Below are 21609 nucleotides of genomic sequence, written 5' to 3' on the forward strand. Positions count from 1 at the left end.
AGACTATTGACTGGGCAGGGGGTGGCCTGGTTAATCTTTCCACTCAGTCCTTGCATACAGCTTCCTCTGTAGCCATGGTTTATTCAGACTGTTCACAGACCCAGCTAGGGTGTTTGCAAGCTGTATCCCCCATAGGACAGGCTTCTAGGAAAAGCAGGAATTGCTCTGATAAGGAATTCAGTGACTGGTTTAGCTAACCTGTTTTTATTCTGCCTTGCTCAGCTTATTTCTCTGTTTTTTTCTTTTTTCTGAGAGTGTTTTCCCTTGGCAAGAATGGGGTCTTTGGTTCCCATTCTGCCTGCTGGGGAATGCTTTCCTGAAAATGTGGGCTTTAGGTCTGCATGAGGAGAAGCATTAGGACTTAGCCAGGCAAAAGGGCAGAATTGGAGGGAAGAGTATTCTAAGCAGGAAACATTATGTGTAAAAGTTTAGAGGAAATGAACACACACACACAGTATATAGTAACCAAGGTTACAGAATCATCACTTCATTTTAGGAAAATGCTAATCTGTTACACGTGGTTTTATCATGTCTTTCTTGTTTACCTAAACATCATGAAAATCCTTGCAAATCCATTGGCATAGATTCAATTCATTCTTCTAATGACTGCATTCTATTCCATGTTGTAGAAGAACTGACATTTCACCTATTCCCAAAGGGATGGGTTTCTTTGTTTCTGTCTTTGTTGCTAAAACCCTGTTTCATAAATATTGTATTCTTATAGATACTAGAAGTCTTTGTTTTTGATGAGTGTTGTTTCTGGGCTTATAGTATGTATATTTTACACTTTAATAGACATGCCAATTGCTTTACCCAAATGGTATAGCAGTATGTATTTTCAATAATTTTTTGAAGGCACCTGTCTTACAGTGTCACCAATGATGGTAGATGTCATTGTCATTTAAACTATTGTGAATTATCAGTAAGTGATATTTCATTGTTACTTTATTTGTATTTACCTCACTTTGGAGGTTAGACATCTTTCAGGGGATAGGATCAAGATGGTCAACTAGACACAGGTGGTTTGTGCCTCCTCCATGAAGAGGAATCAGAATGATAAATAGATACTCATGCTTTGAACAGATCATCTAGGGGAGATGGTCGGGATTCACCAAAGAAGCAACAAGAAGCCTCAGATGTAAGTCAGGAGAGAGTGCAAGGCAGCTTGATGTCCCAAGACATCAAGAGAGCCAGGAGAATCTCCCAAATTCAGGGAAACAGTGGCCCAGAGCACCTCCAGCTGGGTCTCACTGTGAAGGCCTCCACACTGGGGACCAAGAGATGTAACTGCTGCTGTGCTTTGAGCAGGGAGTGGGGAAGTCTGGCACTACCACACACCCCTGGGAAGATCCCCACCTGCAGTGGCCTGCTCTGAAGACTGAGACCTGAGGTCGGCGGCCACGCTACTCCGCAGCCTCTGGGCGCGCACAGAAAAAAATCATGTCTTCCTCCAGACTGGGGCTCCGTTTGGCTGCCTGTTTACTAAACATTTCAGAAGCTAGAAGAAAATACGTTGTTGAGAACATAGCAAAAGCAGCTCTTCTTGACAAAAATGGGCAGAAACATCCCGAAGTAACAGTGCTCAATGTATTTTCTGATCAAGACTATAACAGATCAGTCATTACAATAGCAGCTTCTGTTGATAAGTTGGGCAGTTCTGTTCTGGCTGCTTGCTTGGAGGCCTTCCATGCTACTGATATGGAAGTTCAGGAGGGAATCCACCCTTGCCTGGGAGCTGTGGACCTGATTCCGATTTACCCTCTCTCTGGTGTCGGAGTGGAAGAGTGCGGAGAGGTGGCCAGAAGCCTGGCCCAGGAGCTGGCCCTGCACGTCCCCGGCTGCAGTGTGTTCCTCTTTGGGGAGGCTGACCTGCCTGAGAAGCGCAGTCTGGTCCAGAGAAGGAAGCAGCTGGGCTGGTTCACAAGGAGGGACTTCAGTGCTCTTGAGCCTGACCTGGGAGCTGCCCCTGCCCGAAGATGTGGTTTGACAGGTGTCGGTGCTAGCCCATACGTGATGAACTGCAACGTTACCATTGATTCTCAAGACTTGTCTGTGGGAAGAGAGATCGCTGGTGCCATTCGGGGCTCCAGTGCAAATGGACTGAAAGGTGTCCAAGCAATGGCTTTTCCCCACAAAGGGAAAATTGAGATAGCTTGCAATGTAGAGTGCTTTGAAGACCAACAAGCTACAGACATCTCAGAAGACTCTCAATACGTGACTTACAGAGTCCTTGACAACCATTTTTCTTATGTGTCTCCTCATTACATAGAAGCTCAAGTTAAAAAGTTGGCGGGTGATTGGGGAGTTGGTACTATAGGGACAGCATTAGTTGGATTTACACCCCAAGAGTGCAAGGACTGTGCTGAATATGCTATAAAGGAAAATACTGGGGAATTCTGGAAGATTCAGGGAGGTATTTTCATGTGATCTGATCTAAGGGTTCCTTGAAATTTTAGGGAAAGTTATTAGTCATTACACATTTTCTTTCGGCCAGTGAAGATAGGGGGAAGCTACAAAGAGCTTGAGTGTAGCTGTGTATCAGAAAATTGGAAGCATTCTTTGTTTAGCAACAACAACAAATGTTCATATATTATCCATCATTGCCCTATGGAATTTCTAGTCATCATTAAAACTTTGAAAGAATCTCCATATGTTTTCCATAGAGGTTGTGCCAGTTTGCAGTCCCACTAACAGTGTATGTGTTCCTTCCACTCCACATCCACACCAGCATCTATGTCTTGGGACTTCTTGATAAAAGCCATTCTTGGGGTTAGGTGGTATCCCTTTGTGCTTTTAATTGGCATTTCTTTGATGACTATTGACATTAAGCATTTTTTATCTTGTTTATTGGCCATTAGTCTATCTTTTGAAAAGCTTCTATTCATGTCTTTTGCCCACTCGTTAATGAGTTTGTTTGATTTTTTCATAATGATTTTCTTGAGAAAATAATGTTGAGATTCCTCCAGGAACTTAAAGCAGACCTACATTTGAGCCGGCAATCCCACTACTAGGTATTTATCCAGGGGAAAAAATGTTATTTTATCAAAAACACACTCAACTAAAATGTTGAGTGCAGCACAGTTCACAATTGCAAAGATGTGGAATCATCCCCAGTGCCTGTCAGTTCATTAATGGATTAATAAAATGTGGTATATGTATAGTAACCATGGAATACTACTCAACCATAAGAAAAAATGAATCGATCCCTTTTGCAACAATCTGGGTGGAATTGGAGACCATTCTCCTAAGTGAAGTATCACAAGAATGAAAAAACAAACGCCATCTGTACTCAGTGCAAAATTGGAACTAACTGATCAGCACTCAGTGTGCACAGATAGAAGAAAAACTCAATGGAAGTCAAGCAAGTGGGAGGAGGGGATGAATGAAATTATACCTCACAGGTACAGTATGTACTTTCTAGGTGATGACCACACTTAGAACTTTGACTGAAGCAGCACAAAAGCAATCCATGCAACCAAAACATTTGTACCTCTGTAATATTCTGAAATGATAATAAACAAATTAATTAAGAAACAAAAAAAAAAAAAAAAAAAAGACTGAGACCTGAGAAGACTATATTCAACACAGCTTCAAGTCGTGTGGAGGAGGGAGGGAGCCCTGGCATTACCGCACACTCCGGGAAGGTCCCCACCACCACTCAGTGGCCTGCTGTGAAGACTGAGACCTGAGTCAGACTGTACTCACCACAGATTCTTGCCTACACTTCTTGCCTGGACAGGTCCCACACTCTTGGGTCACAGGGTCAAAGTGCTACACCCTGCCTTTGGGCCGAGTTCTAGCTGACATGGCTGCAGCCAGTGCCTCAGCAGCCAGAGGAGAAAGGGGAAAACCAGACTTTCCAGGGTGTACCTAGAACAATACCCACTGGCCTGCAGTGGGCTAGTGTGAGATGGAGATGAAAGCAGACAATACTCCCCACAGCTTTGAGCCCACATGCCAGCCTGGGACAAGGACCTGCCCTCTTTGATCCCAGCCCCAAGGTGCCATTTGAGAGTTTGTTGCTGGGCTATACCCCATCCTCAGGCTGAATTTGGGGTGATATGGCAGCAGTTGTCACCTGGCCAAGGAAGGGTGGGGAAGCCAGGCTCTCTTGCATATACCTGGAATAAGAGTGGCACACTGCAGCAGGTGCTCTGGGGCTGAGACTCGAGCTGTCCTCACTCCCCAGCTTCTTGCTCATGCTGCTTGCCTGGGTTAGACCCCACCCTCTCTGAGGGCATGCTCTCAGCTGTTGCCATTTTGAAAGTCTAATGCTTGTTCGTGGACTTGGTCTAAGTTTGAGGCAATACAGCAGCAGCCATCACCAGGGAGGGAAAGGAGACACGAAGGTCTCCTAAGCACACTTAGGAAAATACTCATCACCTTGTTATGAGTGGCTGTGGGACTGGAGACTAATCCACTCCACCCATTGCAACGACCAGCAACACCAACATGGACTATTTCCATCCCAGAGAGTTGCTCTGCTGCCAATACTGCCATTGCCCAAATCACACTAAGTCCCAAGTCCTCAAAACCTGCTTACATACCTAGTCTATCCCTCCCACTAGTAGCTTCTGAAAAGCTACCTGGAGGCCTTCCAGGGCCCACAAACACTGCCATGGGGCCTAAAAATAGGGACACTCACCTTACTGCTGCCATGCCCAGGGCCCTAAGACAAGTTTAATTGATGACCAAACCCCCAGAAAAACTTTATCACAACCTCAGCTAATAACTATACCCTAAGCCACTGAGAGAGTCACAGATGCCACTGACCATGTGCATTGCCAAAGGACTCATACGAAGACTATGCTACTAAAGGCAACCAAAATAAAAGCCAAATTATCACTCAGGCAACAACATATCTACATGTTTGGGGAAAAACTCCCCCATAGAAAGCAATTTCAAAACACTGGAAGAAGTGACTGCTATATCAGACTGTATCAGATGCAGACATATCAATGGAAGGACATAGGAAACAGGAGAAGGCAAGGAAAGTTGATGCTACCAAGGGGCCACAATAATTCTCCCACAATATATCCCAATCAAAAAGAACTCCTTGAAATGCCAGAAAAAGAATCCAAAATATTGATTTTAAGGAAGCTCAATGAGCTGCAAGAGAAATCTAAAAACTAATACAAAGAAATCAGAAAATCAAATCAGGATATGAAGGAGAAATTTACCACGGAGATAAATATCTTAAAAAAAATTGGAACTGAAAAATGTATTGATGAAAATACAAAACAGAGTTGAAAACTTCAATAACAGACAAGACCAGTGTTTTTCAACCTTTTTTTTTTTTTTAATCTCATGGCACACTTGAACCTATAGTTAAACTTCTGTGGCACAGTTAAATTATGTTGAACAAAGGAAAGAGTTAAAAAAGAATAAACTTACTGCACTTTGAACTGCTTTCAAAACGATTTAGTCAATGGTCTTGAAAAGTTTCTGTGGCACACGTAATCACTGGAGCAGACCATCCAGAAGGAAGAGTCTCATAAGTTGAAGACAGGTGTTTTGAAATAATCCAGTAAGATAAAAAATAAGGAAAAAAGAATAAACAAAGCCTTCAACACATCTCAGACTATATATAAAGCAAGCAAACTAATGAATCATTGATGTTCTTGAGGGGGAGAGAGATAAAAACGTAGGAAACCTATTTAAGAAAATAATTGATGAAAAATTTCTAAGTCTAGCAAGAGAATTAGACATCCAGATACAGGAGGCCCAGTGATCCCTGAAATGGGCATTGCAGGAAGATGTCATGGTGGTGTATTATATTTCTATAGACAAAAGAAAGAAAGAATTTTAAAATTAGCAAGAGAAAAGCATCTGGTCACCTATAAAGAAAACCTCACTAGACTAACAGCAGACTTCTCAGCAGATCTTACAGGTCAGAAGACAATGGAATGGCATTTTCAAAGTGTTACAAAAGAAAAAATTTCAGTCAAGAATTTATATTTTGTTAGAATAAGTTTCATTAATAAGGAGAAATAAAATCTTTCACATACAAGCAAGTGCTGAGGAAATTCATCACCACTATACTGGACCGATAGGGAATGCTCATAGGGGTCCTAAACATGGAAACAAAAAGTTCACTGTCACCAAAGCACATGAACTTCTCTTATGTCATTTAACAACCTTTTATAGTCTTCTTTATGCAGGGTTTTTTTTTTTTTTTGAGACAGAGTCTCAAACTGTTGCTCTGGGTAGAGTGCTGTGGCATCTCAGCTCACAGCAACCTCCAACTCCTGGGCTTAAGTGATTCTCTTGCCTCAGTCTCCCAAGTAGCTGGGACTACAGGTGCCCGCCATAACGCCCAACTATTTTTTGGTTATAGTTGTCATTGTTGTTTGGCAGGCCTGGGTTGGATTCAAACCCGCCAGCTCCAGTGTATGTGGCTGGCTCCTTGAGCTACAGGCTCTGAGCCTTTATGCAGGTCTTAATATTATTTTTGTTCAATTAAAATGTTTTATTTAGTAGTTTTCAGAGGCATTATAAATGGAATATTTCTACCAGCTTTTGCTAACAGAAAAAAAGTCCATTTCTTTTGGTGCATTTATTATGTGTCCAACTACCTTACTAAATTTCTTACTAAATTTTAGTAATGTTTTACTAAGGTCTGTTATATTCTTTAGGTATACAATAATGTCATCAGCATAAACTAAGTTTTTGATTTCTTCTTTTTTAATTTATAAGAATCATTCAATTTTCTTGTTTTACTTCATTTTCTAGAATCTTAAAATAGTGTTGCATAATAGTGGTGGTAGAAGGCTATGTATCATTTCACAACTTTGAAATGATATTTCACAGTTCTTTGTGGTGATGGTTTTTATCATATTTAAGTAGTTCCTTTTAGTGCTATTTTAGTAGAGTTTTTATTGAGAATAAAAAAGAATAGCTGCTGAATTTTATCAAATAAATTTTAGCACCTACTGATAAAACAGTTTGGTTTTTCTCCTTTAATTTGTTATAAAGAACTGTATTGGTAGTTGTAAACAATTCTTGAAATCTCAGAATAAATACCTCTTGATCAGAGAGAATTATTTTCTTTTGATAATGATGTGGAGGTCTATTTGTTAATATTTTAGCAAGAATTTTTACATCTCCATTCATGTTTGATATTTTTCTGCAGATTTTTTTACCATATTATAAAATTATTATATTTTATTATTTTATCTGTGGTAACTATTACTTTATATTTGAAGTTTCTCTTTTCCTTATCTTTTGTGATTTGATAATGTTGCTATTAATTCTCTTCTTACCTATATTCTGCACTTAATTTAGAAGTCTTCCTATAATTTTCCATTCAACTAGAAGTTATTATCCTTTTCTTAATATTCATAAATGTCTATTTGTATATCATTGTGTGACAAGACACTCCCCCCACCCCAGTTACTGCAAGGCTTTTTTTTTTTTTTTTTTGACAGACCCTCAAGCTGTCGCCCTGGGTAGAGTGCTGTGGCATCACAGCTCACAGCAACCTCCAACTCCTGGGCTCAAGCGAGTCTCCTGCCTCAGCCTCCCAAGTAGCTGGAACCACAGGCACCCGCCACAACACCCGGCTATTTTTTGGTTGCAGCCGTCATTGTTGTTTGGCAGGCCCAGGCTGGATTCGAACCACACCGGTTCAGGTGTATGTGGCTGGCTCCTTAGCTGCTTGAGCCACAGGCACTGAGCCTACTGCAGGGCTTTTGATCCAGCCCCCAGAGAGGAATTTTTAGAATATTTTTACTTCCCTCATTCCTAACTCCTACATACATACATATAGATGCAACTTCCAGAAAACTTTACCTCTCTCTTTTCTTCACTGCCACCCACTTCCTAGGTTTTATTGAGATAATTTCTTACTTTCCCAACTATTACAGATTTTCCCTTGTAGCATAATCATTTTATTACAAGAATCCGTATTTAGAATATATTTTATACAATCCTAGTTATCATCCATTTAATTTTAAAATATGCATGTTGCAAGGTTAAATATTCGCTGCTATTTCCTTTCATCTTCATCTTTCCTTTTCTTGGGGCCTTTCTCCTTATTAATATCGATTTGTCACCTGGTTGTAGTTATATTTTCAATTCTCTTCTCAAGGGGAGTACTCCGAATTCTAGGTTTTTGGTAAATATCTTACCTTTAATCTGGCTAGTGAATGGTATCTGGCATATTTTAGGATTATTAAGTGGCTGTCTTTTCCCTAGATCAGTTGATAGTATCCCATCATTTGGAATCTTGCCAAAGTTAGGGTTTTTTTTTTTTTTTTAAGAGTTCAGGAATTTTACCTGGATATGTTAGCTGTGTTTCTGACATGGAGCTCAGTGAACACTTAAAATCTGTACTCTTCTATCAACTCAGAGACATTGTTTTTTTCCTTTTTTTTTGGGTGCATGATCATTGCCTCTCCTCAATCTGTAATGTCTTCCCCGCCCCTTGGAAGTTCTGTCATTCTGATGCTATGTCTGTTAGATCTGTCTGCCTAATCTCACATTTTTTACTCATACTTTCTAGTCTTTTGTAATTTTCCCTTTTTTTTTTTTTTTAACAATTTCTTCCACTTGATCTTTTGGGTTACTTGTTTGGGTATTTATATATTTTAGTTTGAAAATTATAGATTTTTGTCTCTATTATGAATGGAATTGTGACCCCACCCCTGTAACTTACCAAAACTCTTGTACTGAAGCCCTAACCAGTGTGATGATATGTGGACACAAGGCCCATAGGGAGGTGATTAAGATTAAATGAGGTCATAGGGGAGGGCCCTAATTAAATAGGGCTGGTGTCTTTACAAGAGGGAAAGACAGAAGAGAGCTCTCTTTTTGCTCTGAGCACTAAGGAAGGGCCATGTGAGGACACAACAGGAAGGTGGTTGAGTACAAGCTAGGAGGAGAGCCCTCACCAGCAACCACATTTGTCCACACCTTTTCTTAAGCTTCCTTAGCTTGAAAGGCTACTGCTTGGCCAGTCTCAGAAGTTAGAAGGATTCCATATCAGAGATTTTTCTTTTTTGAGGCAGAGTCTTACTTTGTCATCTGTGGTAGACGTCTTTGGTGTCACAGATCACAGCAACCTCAAACTCTTGGGCTCAAGCCATTCTCTTGCCTCAGCCTCCCAAGTAGCTGGGACTAGAGGCACTGGCTACAATGGGTTCTCACTCTAGCTCAGGCTGGTCTCGAACTCCTGAGTTCAGGCAATCCACCTGCCTTGGCCTCTCTGAGTGCTGGGATTACCAGCGTGAGCCACCACTCCCAGCCTCCATACTAGAGAATTAGTCATTGCAGGGATAATATGAAATTCCAGTGAAAGAAACTTAAATTGTTGTATTTATTTCCAAAAATTCAACAGCAAGTAGCAAAAAATATCCCACCTGTCATTGTTCTAGATGTGCTACTGATGCTGAAATTAGCTTTCTACCTGCACATTGCAGGGCTCCTAAAGAAAGCACTGACTCCAGGGACTATTACAGCCCAGCCTCCCCTGCTCACAACTGAGGATGGGCTGTCCCTTAACCTCAGCATGCCCCAGTTTCTTATCTCTAACAAGGGATAAGAATACCTGCCCTACTTGCTTCACAGAGTTGTTGTGAGATGAAAATGAAACAACAGAAAACATTTTAAAGTGATGTAAAATACATATAAGTGACATTATTGTAGCACACAGTATATTTTAAATATGAAAATGCAAACCTTCTTTCATATGTGAGGTTTCTGTCTTTTAGATCCCTACTGCATATTCTTGTACTAAAGTCTTGCCCCTCCATTTTAGCCTAGAAAAGGAAGAGAGAAAAAGAGAAACTAATGTATGGTAAATTTATGCTAGATGCAAATACACTTTTATATAGAGAGCCTTAAAAAAGTAAGTATTAGCCACATTTTACAGGTGAGGAAACTCAGTAAGTGCCCGAGCAAGCATTTGAACTCAACCATCCTGACTTCCACAAAGAGTCAGTATTTGCTTTGCAGTCACCCAACCCAACTGTTCTTCCCTTACTCTGATTTCCTACCTTGCTCTCTGATTCTTATTGCCATGTCTTCTCAGTCATACCTTATCTTTTTTTTTTCTCTTTGAGAAAGTGTCTTCTTCTGTATCCCCAGCTAGAGTGCAATGGCATCATTGTAGCTCACTGCAACCTCATACTCCTGGGCTCAAGGGATCCTCCTGCCTCAGTCTCCTGAGTTTTGTGACTATAGGCACCACCACTAAACCAGGCTAATTTTTCTAATTTTTGTAGCAACAAGGTCTTGTTCTTGTTCAGGCTGATCTCAAACTCTTGACCTTAAGCAATCCTGGCTCGGCCTCCCAGAGTGCTAGGATTACAGGTGTGAGCCACCACATCTGCCTGTACTCCCTCTCTTTATTACATGTCTGCTATGACTTGAATATCTCCTCCAAAACTCATGCTGAAACTGAATCCTCAACGTGGCAGAACTAGGAGGTAGCTGTGTAATAGGTGATTGTGTCATGAGGGCTCCACCCTCATGAATGAACTAATACATTCATGGATTAATGGATTAATGGGTTATCATAGAAGTCCCAATCTTTTTGGCACCAAGGGCTGGTTTCATGGTAAGCAATTTTCCCACAGACCAGGGTGGGGGGCTGGTTTGGGGATGACATCTCCCCATCATTCCCACCTCAGATCATCAGGCATTAGATTCTCATAAGGAACACGCAACCCAGATCCCTCCCATGTGCAGTTTACAGTAGAGTTCCCACTCCTATGAGTCTAATGCCGTGGCTTATCTCAGGCTGTGATGGGAGCCACAGAGAGTGGCTGTAAATACAGTTAAAGCTTCACTCAGTCCTGTGTGGCTCACTTCCTCCTGCCATCCAGCCAGGTTCCCAACAGCCCACAGACAGTACTGGTCTGTGGGAAGTGGGGGTTGGGGACCACAGAGTTAATGGATTCATAAATTATCAGGAGAGAAAGAGAGACCTGAGCTAGCGTGGTTAGGTGATGTGATGCTCTGCACCACCTGGGGACTCTGCAGAGAGTCCCCACTGCAAGAAGGTCCTCATCACAGGTGGCCCCTTAGTCTCAGACTTCTCAGCCTCCAGAACTGCAAGAAATAATTCCTTTTCTTTACAAATTACCCACTTTCAGACATTCTGTTACAAGCAACAGAAAATAAGACAATGTCCCTCTTCACGGACTCCTTTTCCCTCCTCTCCTTCCTGGATAAACGTAGAGAACAAGTTCATGTTCTATGCTGGTCTCTCCATTTCTTCCTTTCACTCTTTCTCTACAAGGCTCTGTAATTCATTTTCTGTTTTTACCACTTCATTAAAACAACTCTCTTTAAGAGAATCGGTGGGCTCTGTGACCCTAAATGTAATAAACACTTTTTAGTGATTATCTTGTTTGACTTCTCAGCAGCGCTTTATGCGTTGATGAGGCTCCTTCATGGGGATTTCTGGGAGTTTTACTCTCCCGTTTGCCTCCTACCTTTCTCCTAAATTTCCTGTTATTTGCCAAGGCTTCTCTTCTTCTCTAACTTTTAAAATGCAGATGTCATCTGGTGTCTGGTTATTTGCACTCAGTTCACTCTCCCAGGGATATCCTAACAGTGCTGTCTGTGTGCCGAGGAAACCAGAACTACTTCATTCAGTTCAGATTTTTCTCTGGACCTCTAGACATTTAGGGACATCTCTGCTTAGAGATCTATAGTCAGACTTCCTGAATCTGATGTCCCTTAGCCCAATAAGTGGAAACACCATCTACCCAAGTACCTGGATCAAAATCCTGAGAGTTTTCCTTGACTCTTTCTTCTTGTTCGTCACACACAATTAGCCCCTGAAATCCTGGTAAATAGTTTTCAGATCAGTTCATTTCTCTTCATCATTGTAGCCCCATCTAGTTGTGCAATCATTGTCTGCCTACTGCTCTGGTTTCTCTTCAATTTATTCTCTCTTCAGCATCCTGAATGAACTTCAAAATTACAGATCAGACCAGTAAGCAGGAGGGAGGGGTGGAGCTGGTTTGTTCCTTCAGGTTAAGGTGGAGAGAATTCTCACTGGACTTCTTGCCATGTTATTTTAGAGCCAAAGAGGGAAGATGAGAACACAACGTGTCCTAAAGAGACATTGCTAGAGGATCTTGATAGATTCCTAAAGGAAAGGGCAGGGTTGACTGTGAACATGTTCCTAAAAAGATCTGATACTCATTCTGTTTCTAGAGGGTTTCTAGGGAACCCAAACAGGTGGTATGAATCTTCCTTGCCTATAAGACTGGCCTAAGGAGACCTGGGAGCAGATGGTTTTAATCCTGGTTTCCCAGCAGCAGAGCATGTGCTGCAGTGATAGAAGATTAATTTATATGGGCCAGGCGTGGGGACTCATGCCTGTAATTCCAGCACTTTGGGAGGCTGAGGCAGGAAGATTGCTTGAGGAGTTTTAGATCAGCCAGAGTAACGTAGTGAGAAGCTCCACTCCTCTGTGCAATAAATAAAAAAATTGGCTGGACATGGTGGTGTAAGAGGGCCTGTAGTCCCAGCTGTTCAGGAGGCGGAGATTAACCAACATAAAATGAGTTTTTCTACCCTTTCTATTTCTCTTTCCTCAACATTCCAATGTTTTGCTGCATTTATTTCCATTTCAAAACCTGATGATAGGTCTTAGTGTAGTTCCGAGTAAAGGGCATCATTTCCAATGGGATGCGATATAATGAGTGTTGTCACATATGCTCCCCCTCACCTGTTCTCCCCTCTCCTCTCCTCATGTGGACAGCATTTCAGCCTCTCTAATTGGTTGCTCTCTTCCTCTGAACACCACATAGCATTCAGCTTTAGTACAACTCATTTTGGGACTTAATGATCCAACACTTTTCCTTTTGAAATCACCTTTTTATCATCTAAAGCAGATGTCCTCAAACTACTGCCTGCAGGCCACATGCGGCCCGCCTAGGACATTTATCCGGCCCGCTGGATATTTTTGCCACTGCTGCCTATCCTGTTTAGCAGCCAACTTGTCCCAGGGCCCACAGTCTGGCCCTGCAATGGTCTTAGGGACAGTGAACTGGCCCCTGTTTAAAAAGTTTGAGGACCTCTGAAAAGTCATCTCAGGCTCCCAGCATCTCCCTACGAGCTTTAAGAGTGGGCTCCTTAGCTGGCCCCTAGTCTATACCACCTTCCATCTCACTGCCCCTGTGCCTCCACAAGACTCATTTTTATCTGCAGTTTGAATCCTCGTTTAAATCCTTCAACAGCTGTTATTTGCTTACAGAATGGAGTCAAAGGCTTAGCTTGGCTGACAAACCTTCTACACCCTCTCCTCCTCACACTAGGCCTCATCCCCATGTTGGCTTAGGAGTGTATGTGGGAGTCACTGAGTATATTGCTATTGCTCCACTCATCTTCATCTTTGGACACACCACTTCTCTCCTAGAGTAGCCATCTGCCTTCACCTGCAAAGCAGACTTTTGTTCAACCTAAAGACTCAGGGCAAAGATTGCCCCAAGGAACCTTCACAAATATCTGGGTTAGACCTGACAACTCCTCTATTGGTATCTTCACTTGTGTCTTGTTATTACCACTAAGGATGCACTCATCACCCACTGTAGAAATATATTTTTTCTAACATGTCTCCCCTACCAAATTGAACGAGCTTTGAGTTTTGGATTGGACCTGTCACATAGTAGATGCTTAATACATACTTGTTTTGATAGGAATAGACACACATTTTCAATGTCCCTGTAGTCTTTAGATGGATGTGATGAAGGAAAGAAGAATGCATGACTCATTCCCATACTGTCTTAAAAGACTCACATGACATCTATTTCCTAAATCATTGACTTTATTCTCTGAATTTGTCCAATTAAAATTTAGCCTGGCATTTTTAATCTTGCTTAGGTCTTCTTTTACATTCACTCAGGGAGGCAGAATAAGAAGCTGAATGGAGAGGAGAGGTCCTGTTGTTAAGGGAGAGAGCCTTTATATTTATGTAAATTGTTTAGATAATTCCCAAAAAAATGCCTTTCTGGTGTCTCAAGACTATACAAAGGAGGCCTGTTAAATAGAGAGGACATTTGGCCACACTGGAAATGTGTGGCCAAAACATAGATCAGACCAACTCTACCCCTCCCTCTACTTTTCACCCCCTGATCGCTGGTCTGATCTGTATTTTGGAAATCTATTTCCATGGCTGTATCAAGTATCCCAGAGCATTGCAGGCTGCCCTACTTCAACTGAAAAACTGGTAGTCCAAGGTGAGTCAAGAGTTCCCACCAGATCAAGTCATTCACATAAAGAACACACGTGCCAAAGCCCAGATTCAGCTCATACCTGTCTGTCTCTTCTTATTCCCTTTCTGGTCTAATCCATTACTGTCCCTGCTGCTGGCTTGTACAGATGTACCGCCCCTGCCACCAGCTATGCTCATCTATGTGGCTGCATGGAGCTCCTGCTGTTCCATGGAGCCTAACTGGTGCCTTGTGGGCCGCAGCTTCACAACAGCCTGGGCTGGGGTTTAACTCCTTGCTTGGCTGGAGGGATGCAGGGTCACCTGATGCAAGTATAAAATCATAAAACATAAATGAATGCAGTGTAACCAATGTAAATGAAGCAATTTCTGAATTACTTGTGACTTGGTCTTAAGATGATTCAAGATTTGGCTTTTTTTCCTCCAAGAAATCAAGTTAAGAGAAACAAAAAAGAGGAGAAAATTTAAGTTTTGCTCTTCCTCTATGGAGACTGATATGCAAGAAGGCAGCACGACTGGACGAACTCACTTCTGTCAAGCACAACGGAGAACGGATGATTTGTCTCTCATAAATTGATTTTATTAAAAATAAAACTTTTCATTTTTAAGACACACATATTCAGACAACATTTAAAACATTTTAAAGATTCATTATGTTGCATAAATTCTTCTTTTAATGTGTCATGGTAATGTTATTTAACTTTACTCACCAAGAAATGGTTACCTATGTGACAGAGAATCAAATTTCAGCAGTATCTTTAATTTTACTTAAAATGCCACATCACATGCTTTCCTATGTGTGTACATTTTTGGTCAGTATTCATATTATTAACACATTTCTAAAATCTATTCACAGCAAACCTTCCACCTAATAAGTAGGACTGGAATATAATTTTAATGTAATCAAAATTTTTAAATATATAAAACCAAATAATCTGGCTTATGTATTTCATTAAAATGGAAATAAGTAGAAAGCAAGACTCTTCATGCTTTGGGCTATTTGAGTTGAGATAATTAAAAAAAAAGAAAGTGTACAATCTGGAAATAGAAATCATTCTAAAAGTGCTGTAAAGCAGCCCAGTGTAGCGCTCGTCATAGTGCTTCCTTGTCTGTGCCCAGTGGAAATGGGTAGCATGTGACTTGGTATCTGTCCGCAGGATCGTTTATTAAATGCTGCTCGGGTTAGATACATGTGAGGGAAGAAAGGCAAAGGGGTGATTGCATGATGCAATCTTGATTTAGATTTGGGGTGTGATTGAAGGCTGCTCAAAAATTAATTTACTAGTGTCTTGATAGACTTCTTTGAGTTTGTGGTTCTGTTTTTGACTTTGTTGATAGTGTTTTTGCCATGTGGGGAAAAAAAAACTTTAGATTGAATATATCAGTCTGTCACACTTTTCCCTATGAATTTTGAGTATCTTGGCATATTTAGGTTTTTATTAAGAAGACACTAGTTATATGGACTTCACCCAATCACTAATTCTCCAACAAAGACTGTTTCTATTCTGGGTACTGTTGGTTCATCTTAATGCCTATTCTGGTGTGTCTGGGAACCTGAGGGTATGTTGAAGGAGCTGGAAAGGCAAACATCAACTGTGGGCAAGGCGATGAATTCACTCAACTGTGGTCAATATGAATTAGTAGAAGCAATGGAAAATTGTCTTCATGGGTTTTAGTTTTAAGAGAATAATGTGAAGCTGTGGGAATCTACGGTAGACTTCTCCCCCAATGCTCCCTGGAATCAGCACTGGACATCTTCCTGATACTGTCTAATTCTGAAACTGGGCACAATCCCATTTAATTTAATTTTAGAAGCTCAAAGATTGCAGGTTGCTGGGCTGCTAGTTAACATCTTAATTGCCAGTTAACACCTTAGGAGGGATTTGTACTCAGTCACTTGGGAGTGAGACCCAGTAGGCAAGATGGCCTCCTGCTGGCTTATACATCTTACATCTTTTACTCAATATATCCTCTTGTGTTGTTCCTTGGAGGGTAGTAACAGTGTATTTCCATATTATAAATATGGAAAAGCTGAAAGGGAATAGAGAAAATGACTTGTTTCATGTCACAGAACTAATTAAAGGGAGACCTGTATCCTGGCCCTTTGTCCCTGACTCCTGGAAGCTTGTGGTTTCCAATTCTGAGCCAGCCTCATGAGGTGGGAGGGAGTCAGCCTCTCAACCACACTGGCCCCTTACTTTACCTGGCAAGTACTCTGTGTAAAGAAATCTGAGCTGTGAAAATATCTAAGCCAGCTTCAAGAGGGGGAATGACTCAGCAGTATACAAACTAGTAAAAGACACTGAAAGCATAATTAATTGCTTTAAAATTTTAAAAGCTCATCGTAAGTAAGACTGGCACTTTCAAACATGGTCTTAACTAGTTCTAGGCCCTTTGGTTATTTATACTGACAAAAATTGGTTCTTTTTTTAGCCCATTCACAGAAATCTTCTTTCAAGTGCTTGGATTTTTATAGGAGACAAAAGGTCACATTCTTATTCATAACCAAATTTAAAGAGATTTAGAGCTAACCTCTACTGGGAAAGAATATTCCTAACTCTAATAATAACCTTTCCCTTCTGGAAAAAGGCACAAAAGCACATGCAAAATCTCTACAAAATTTATTTGCATGTGCTATTTTATATCCACACTCCTGAAGCCTTCCTCAGAATGAATGTAACATTCCAATTAAAACATCACTTGAACAATCTGAAGATCCTAAAAAAAAAAAAAAACTAAAGCCATTATGTGTGCATTATAGATGTAGGGAAAGAAAAACACCTTTTCCTTCTATTCAGCTTAGGTTCATTGGCTGGGGTTCTTGTAACAAAAGACAGAGGAACAAGAAAAAAGCATACACATTTATTTAATGTAAGTTTATTTTTTCTTTTCTTATTTCAGATTAATGTGAAAGTACAAACAATTAGGTTACTCTGTTTGCATTTGTTATATGGGGTCCATCTGTAGTTGTGTCCCTGCCCCCAGGAGGTGTGCCACACACCCCTACATTGTGCCCACACCAATGCCCCTCCCTCTCCATCTCCCCTCCGGCTTCCTCCTCCCCTCAGCTCCAATTGAATTGAGTTTTTCTCTTGCATGGGCCTGTATTAGATTGTCTATGCGGTGGTTCTCAACCCTTCTAATGCTGCGATGTATTTTCATTGTTACAAAGGGGTTGCGACCCACAGGTTGAGAACTGCTGGCTACGGGCTTCATGTTAGTATTGAGTACATTGGATGCTTGCTTTTCCATTGTTGTGATACTATACTAAGAAGAATGTGTTTCATCTCTAGCCAGGTTAATACAAAAGTTGTAAAGTCCCCTTGCTATGTGACCCAGGAGCTTTTATAAAATAAATGAGGACTTGTAGAAGAGGTTAGACCTGAGTGTTGGTATTCTAGAGTGGTAAGTTGTGGAGAAATACAGTAAGACAAAGGGGCTCTGAGCTAAGTATAATAAACTGGGGGGTGGGGGGGTGGAGCCTCAGCAAGGCCAGTGCAGTCAGATGCCTCTTCACATCCCTTCATCTTCAGGATCAGGATACTTTCTTCCTTTGGGTACAGGGAGAATAGCTTTCACCAGAGTGTCTTATGACCTGCCTCAGGGGAAGGTCAGAAAATCCACCTTAGGTTTTATAACCTACTTCACAAAAGAGAAGAGCAGGATAAGGTCGGAGGGACCCTCTTGCCTCTGTTGTTTTTTCAGATTCCTTCAGCTTAAAATATTTCATATGTCAAAGTACTGTATGTTGAGCTAGTGTGTCCTGAACACTATCCTAGAAAACTTAAAAAAAAGAAAAGAAAACTTAAAAAATACCCAAAAAGTTAAAGAAAAAGAAAACCAGATCAGCCTACTGTCACAGTCTGAAGATGATCACTGTTAATACCATGTCATGATCTTACACACACACAAACACACACCTTCCATGGGTGTGCTAAGTGAGTGGAACCGCCTGAGGAAACTGCTCAGGACGGCAGAGTGAGCACCTGTCTAGCTGATGCCCACCTTCCCTGCTCAGAGCAGATATGTGGTTATCACAGACTTTTTTCCTGCTGAGCCCAGATGCTATTTCAGAATAACCTTCAGCACAGCTCTCCAAATAGCCACTACAAAAGCATTTCAAAAGCTGTCCCTCAGATATCCTGTTTTGTATCTCAATTTTTTTTCTCCTCTAATTTTTGTTTTGGTGTGCATTTCCCCAAATCATTCAGAACTGTTTGAAATTATAAAATTGCATAATATTCCTATAAATATACAAACTCCAGCCTTTAATGTTGGGGCTATGATTTTCCATAAATTTTGCTGTTATAAATAAAGCTATGGTCAGCATATTTGTATTTAAATTTTAACTGAAACTCTGGTTACTTCCTAGGAAAATTTTTCAAGTTTCCTTAGATGTAGGCTCACTGGATCAAGAATTAGAAATATTTTTACAACTTTTGATTTATTTCTACAATTTACTCTCCAGAAAAACTAGACCAATTTTGTGAGAGATTCTAAGAATCCTGGTCTTAATGAACCTTTGCTAGCATAAAATATTACCATATTTTAAATCTTTGCTAATTCGCTAATGGGAAAAAAGACAGATAGTTTGTAATTCTTTTCTATTAATATGGTACATTCTGGCTTTATATTTTAGCCCATGTTTCTATTGGGATGCTAGTGTTTTATTCACTGATTTGTATGCATTATTTGTATGTTGTGAAAATAAACGCCTTTTGATGATGCTATTTCTAAGTTTTAATTTAGCTTATAGTGTCTCCTGACTTGAGGAAGGTTTCAATTTTTATACAGTCAAATGTACATTATCTTTTATTTTGTGATTTCTTTTTTTAATGTTTAGAAAGTTCTTCCCTATCCAAAGAGAATAAAAATATTTACCTAAATTTTCTTCCAGCTTCCTTTCCCTTATAGAAGCTATAAGAAGAAGTAAGCAGATATTAAAGAAAGCTATACTGATGTCTTGTAAAATCTGCAATAATCTAGGCTGGGAGAAAGTCACTTCTTAGGTGCTGCGCTTTAATTGAACTGAAAAAAATCTTGTTTTAAAAGTGGCAATCTTTGCATCCAACATCACAATTCATATTCTGTGGGGCCCTGAAGGGTCTTAGTTTTTTAAAAATCCCTCTTCATTACTGAAAGTTATCTTTCCACAAGCTATTAGCTAACCTATTAATTACTGATGCCTATTGCCAAGGATTGGCTGCTCATCATATAATCCATTAGCACAGGGTCTGGTCAGAATGGTGCCTGAAACCTGAACTCGAGGACAGAGAAGAGAAAGAAGAGCATAGACTGGAGGCTGGGGGAACTACAAAGGTACAGGCTGGTTGGTTCCCAGCTGCTCGGACCTGACACTGCCAGGCCAGTTGGCAGGGTCTGTGATGATGTGGTGCAGTTCTTACTCCCACTTCAGAGAATGTGCGAACAGACTTCAGAAATTCCTTTGATTCTATCATCGAACTTCTAATATCACCTACTCCCTCCCTGTTTGATCAGCCCCGCGCTAAGACACTTTGTGTATTGCTACCACTATGCCCTCCACAGGAAAGCTCTCTTTTATCAGAGTAAAACTTGCTGACTCGTGCTTTCTGGGAGGTGTACTTATTTCATAGTGATAATAGCTGCTACTTACTGTTTATTATTTAATCCTAACCAGCACCCCATGATGTAGACATTATTATCCTGCTTTTGTAAATAAATTCTAAAAACAAAATAAATAAACTTCTCTAAGGGCACACACCACTTAATAAGATATTTATGGAGTGACTTGTTGGTGCCAGACACTGTTTTAAGGGCATTATCTCATTTAATGACCACAGCAAACTTCTCAGACCATTTTTAGAGGTGGAGAAATGGAGGCTTAGAAAGGTTAAGTGTCTTGCTTCAGGTCATACACAGCTAGAAGGTGGCAGAACTGGACTTTAATCCCAGGCACACAAACTCCACAGGGCCCTCCCTTGCCCCATTAATTTCTGTGCTAACCTGTAAGTGGCACAGTGAGATTCAGATACAGCTCTGACCAATACTCTTTAAAGCCCGTGCTCTTACACAAGGGAGCCTCTTGGATAGGGTGACAAAGCAGCAACATTTGGAGAGATATGTTACATCACATGCAAAATTAAAGTTAGCCAAAAAAGCATGAAAGATTATGATCCTATATTTTTAAAATCATTAAAATAAATTGAAAGTTTCCTACACTGTCATTTTACTTCATTATAATGTTCCTTTTGACATGGGGAAAGGTTGGATAGTTTCTGGATTTTGTGTGCTGGGAATCCAGACAGAGCAGAATAAGCATGGTTTATCTACGCTTCATGACGCTGGGGCCTCACCAGTGGCTGGTGGCTCACATCATCTACGACAATGGTTCTGGAACACCTGGAGACTTAAAAATGAGAATTCTCAGGGCGGTGCCTGTGGCTCAGCTGGTAGGGGGCCGGCTCCATAAACTGAGGGTGGTGTGTTCAAACCTAGCCCCTGCAAACTGCAACAAAAGAATAGCTGGGCATTGTGGCAGGTGCCTGTAGTCTCAGCTACTTGGGAGGGTGAGGCAAGAGAATCCCTTAAGCCCAAGAGCTGGAGGTTGCTATGAGCTGTGTGACTCTCCAGAGGGCAATAAAGTGAGACTCTGTCTCTACAAAAAAAAAATGTGACTTCTCCAGTCCTACCTCAGATCTACAGAATCAGAAGTGCAATCCCTCCAGTTGACTCAGATGCGTGCTAAAATCTGAAAGCCATTTGTCAAGATTAGCACGCTTCTTCACCCACATGCATGCGTTCCATCCGGACCATCCACCAGAACATCTACGGATGGCCTTGTCATGTGACTAAGGCTTCTCACAATATGGCACCTGGGATTCCCGAGGGAGTTTCCTGGAAGGAAGCAACCAGAGAGCAAGCATTCAGAGAACCAAGTGGAAACTGCCTGGCCTTTTCCGACCTAGCCTACAGAAGTCACTCCGCATTACTTTCACTTTATTCTATTGCAGTCACAAGCTGACCCAGATTCATGGAGTAGGGGCAGAGACATATCCCACCCCTGGACAGAGGAGTACTTAAGAATTTGGAGCCATATTTTAAAACCTCCAGAATCTGCCCTCTGGCCAGACTCCCTATGGAGACACTACTATAACACAGACTCTGCAAGAGTTTCCTTGCATTTGGCATCAGGCTCAGACCCAAGGACCATAGGAATGTGATGTTTATGTTGAATATTTTGTGGTGGAAAATAGATTAAGAACCATTTCTTTTAACCATTCAATTATACTTCCCTTAGACTTAGAGGATATTATGAGACTTTTGAGTGCATGCTGATAAATGTGATTTATTTTTTAAAAGATTAGTGCACAGCATATAATATATAACAGCACATTGAATGTGATCTCAGTGAGTTATTACTGTGAGTTTTCAAATTTGAA

At 40.9% G+C, this 21609-nt stretch overlaps 1 protein-coding gene across 1 annotated transcript; it reads left to right on the forward strand.

Annotated features, from left to right (window-relative positions):
* Positions 1-1399: 1399 nt before the first annotated feature.
* On the forward strand, positions 1400-2701 carry LOC111728545 (glutamate formimidoyltransferase-like). The gene has a single exon (XM_023519277.1). The coding sequence runs from the start codon at positions 1441-1443 to the stop codon at positions 2425-2427; it is 987 nt and encodes a 328-aa protein (XP_023375045.1). The 5' UTR covers positions 1400-1440; the 3' UTR covers positions 2428-2701.
* Positions 2702-21609: the final 18908 nt, after the last annotated feature.

The sequence above is a fragment of the Otolemur garnettii genome, unplaced genomic scaffold (assembly GCF_000181295.1).
Source record: "Otolemur garnettii isolate 467f Iridium unplaced genomic scaffold, OtoGar3 scaffold00167, whole genome shotgun sequence".
Lineage (NCBI taxonomy): Eukaryota > Metazoa > Chordata > Mammalia > Primates > Galagidae > Otolemur > Otolemur garnettii.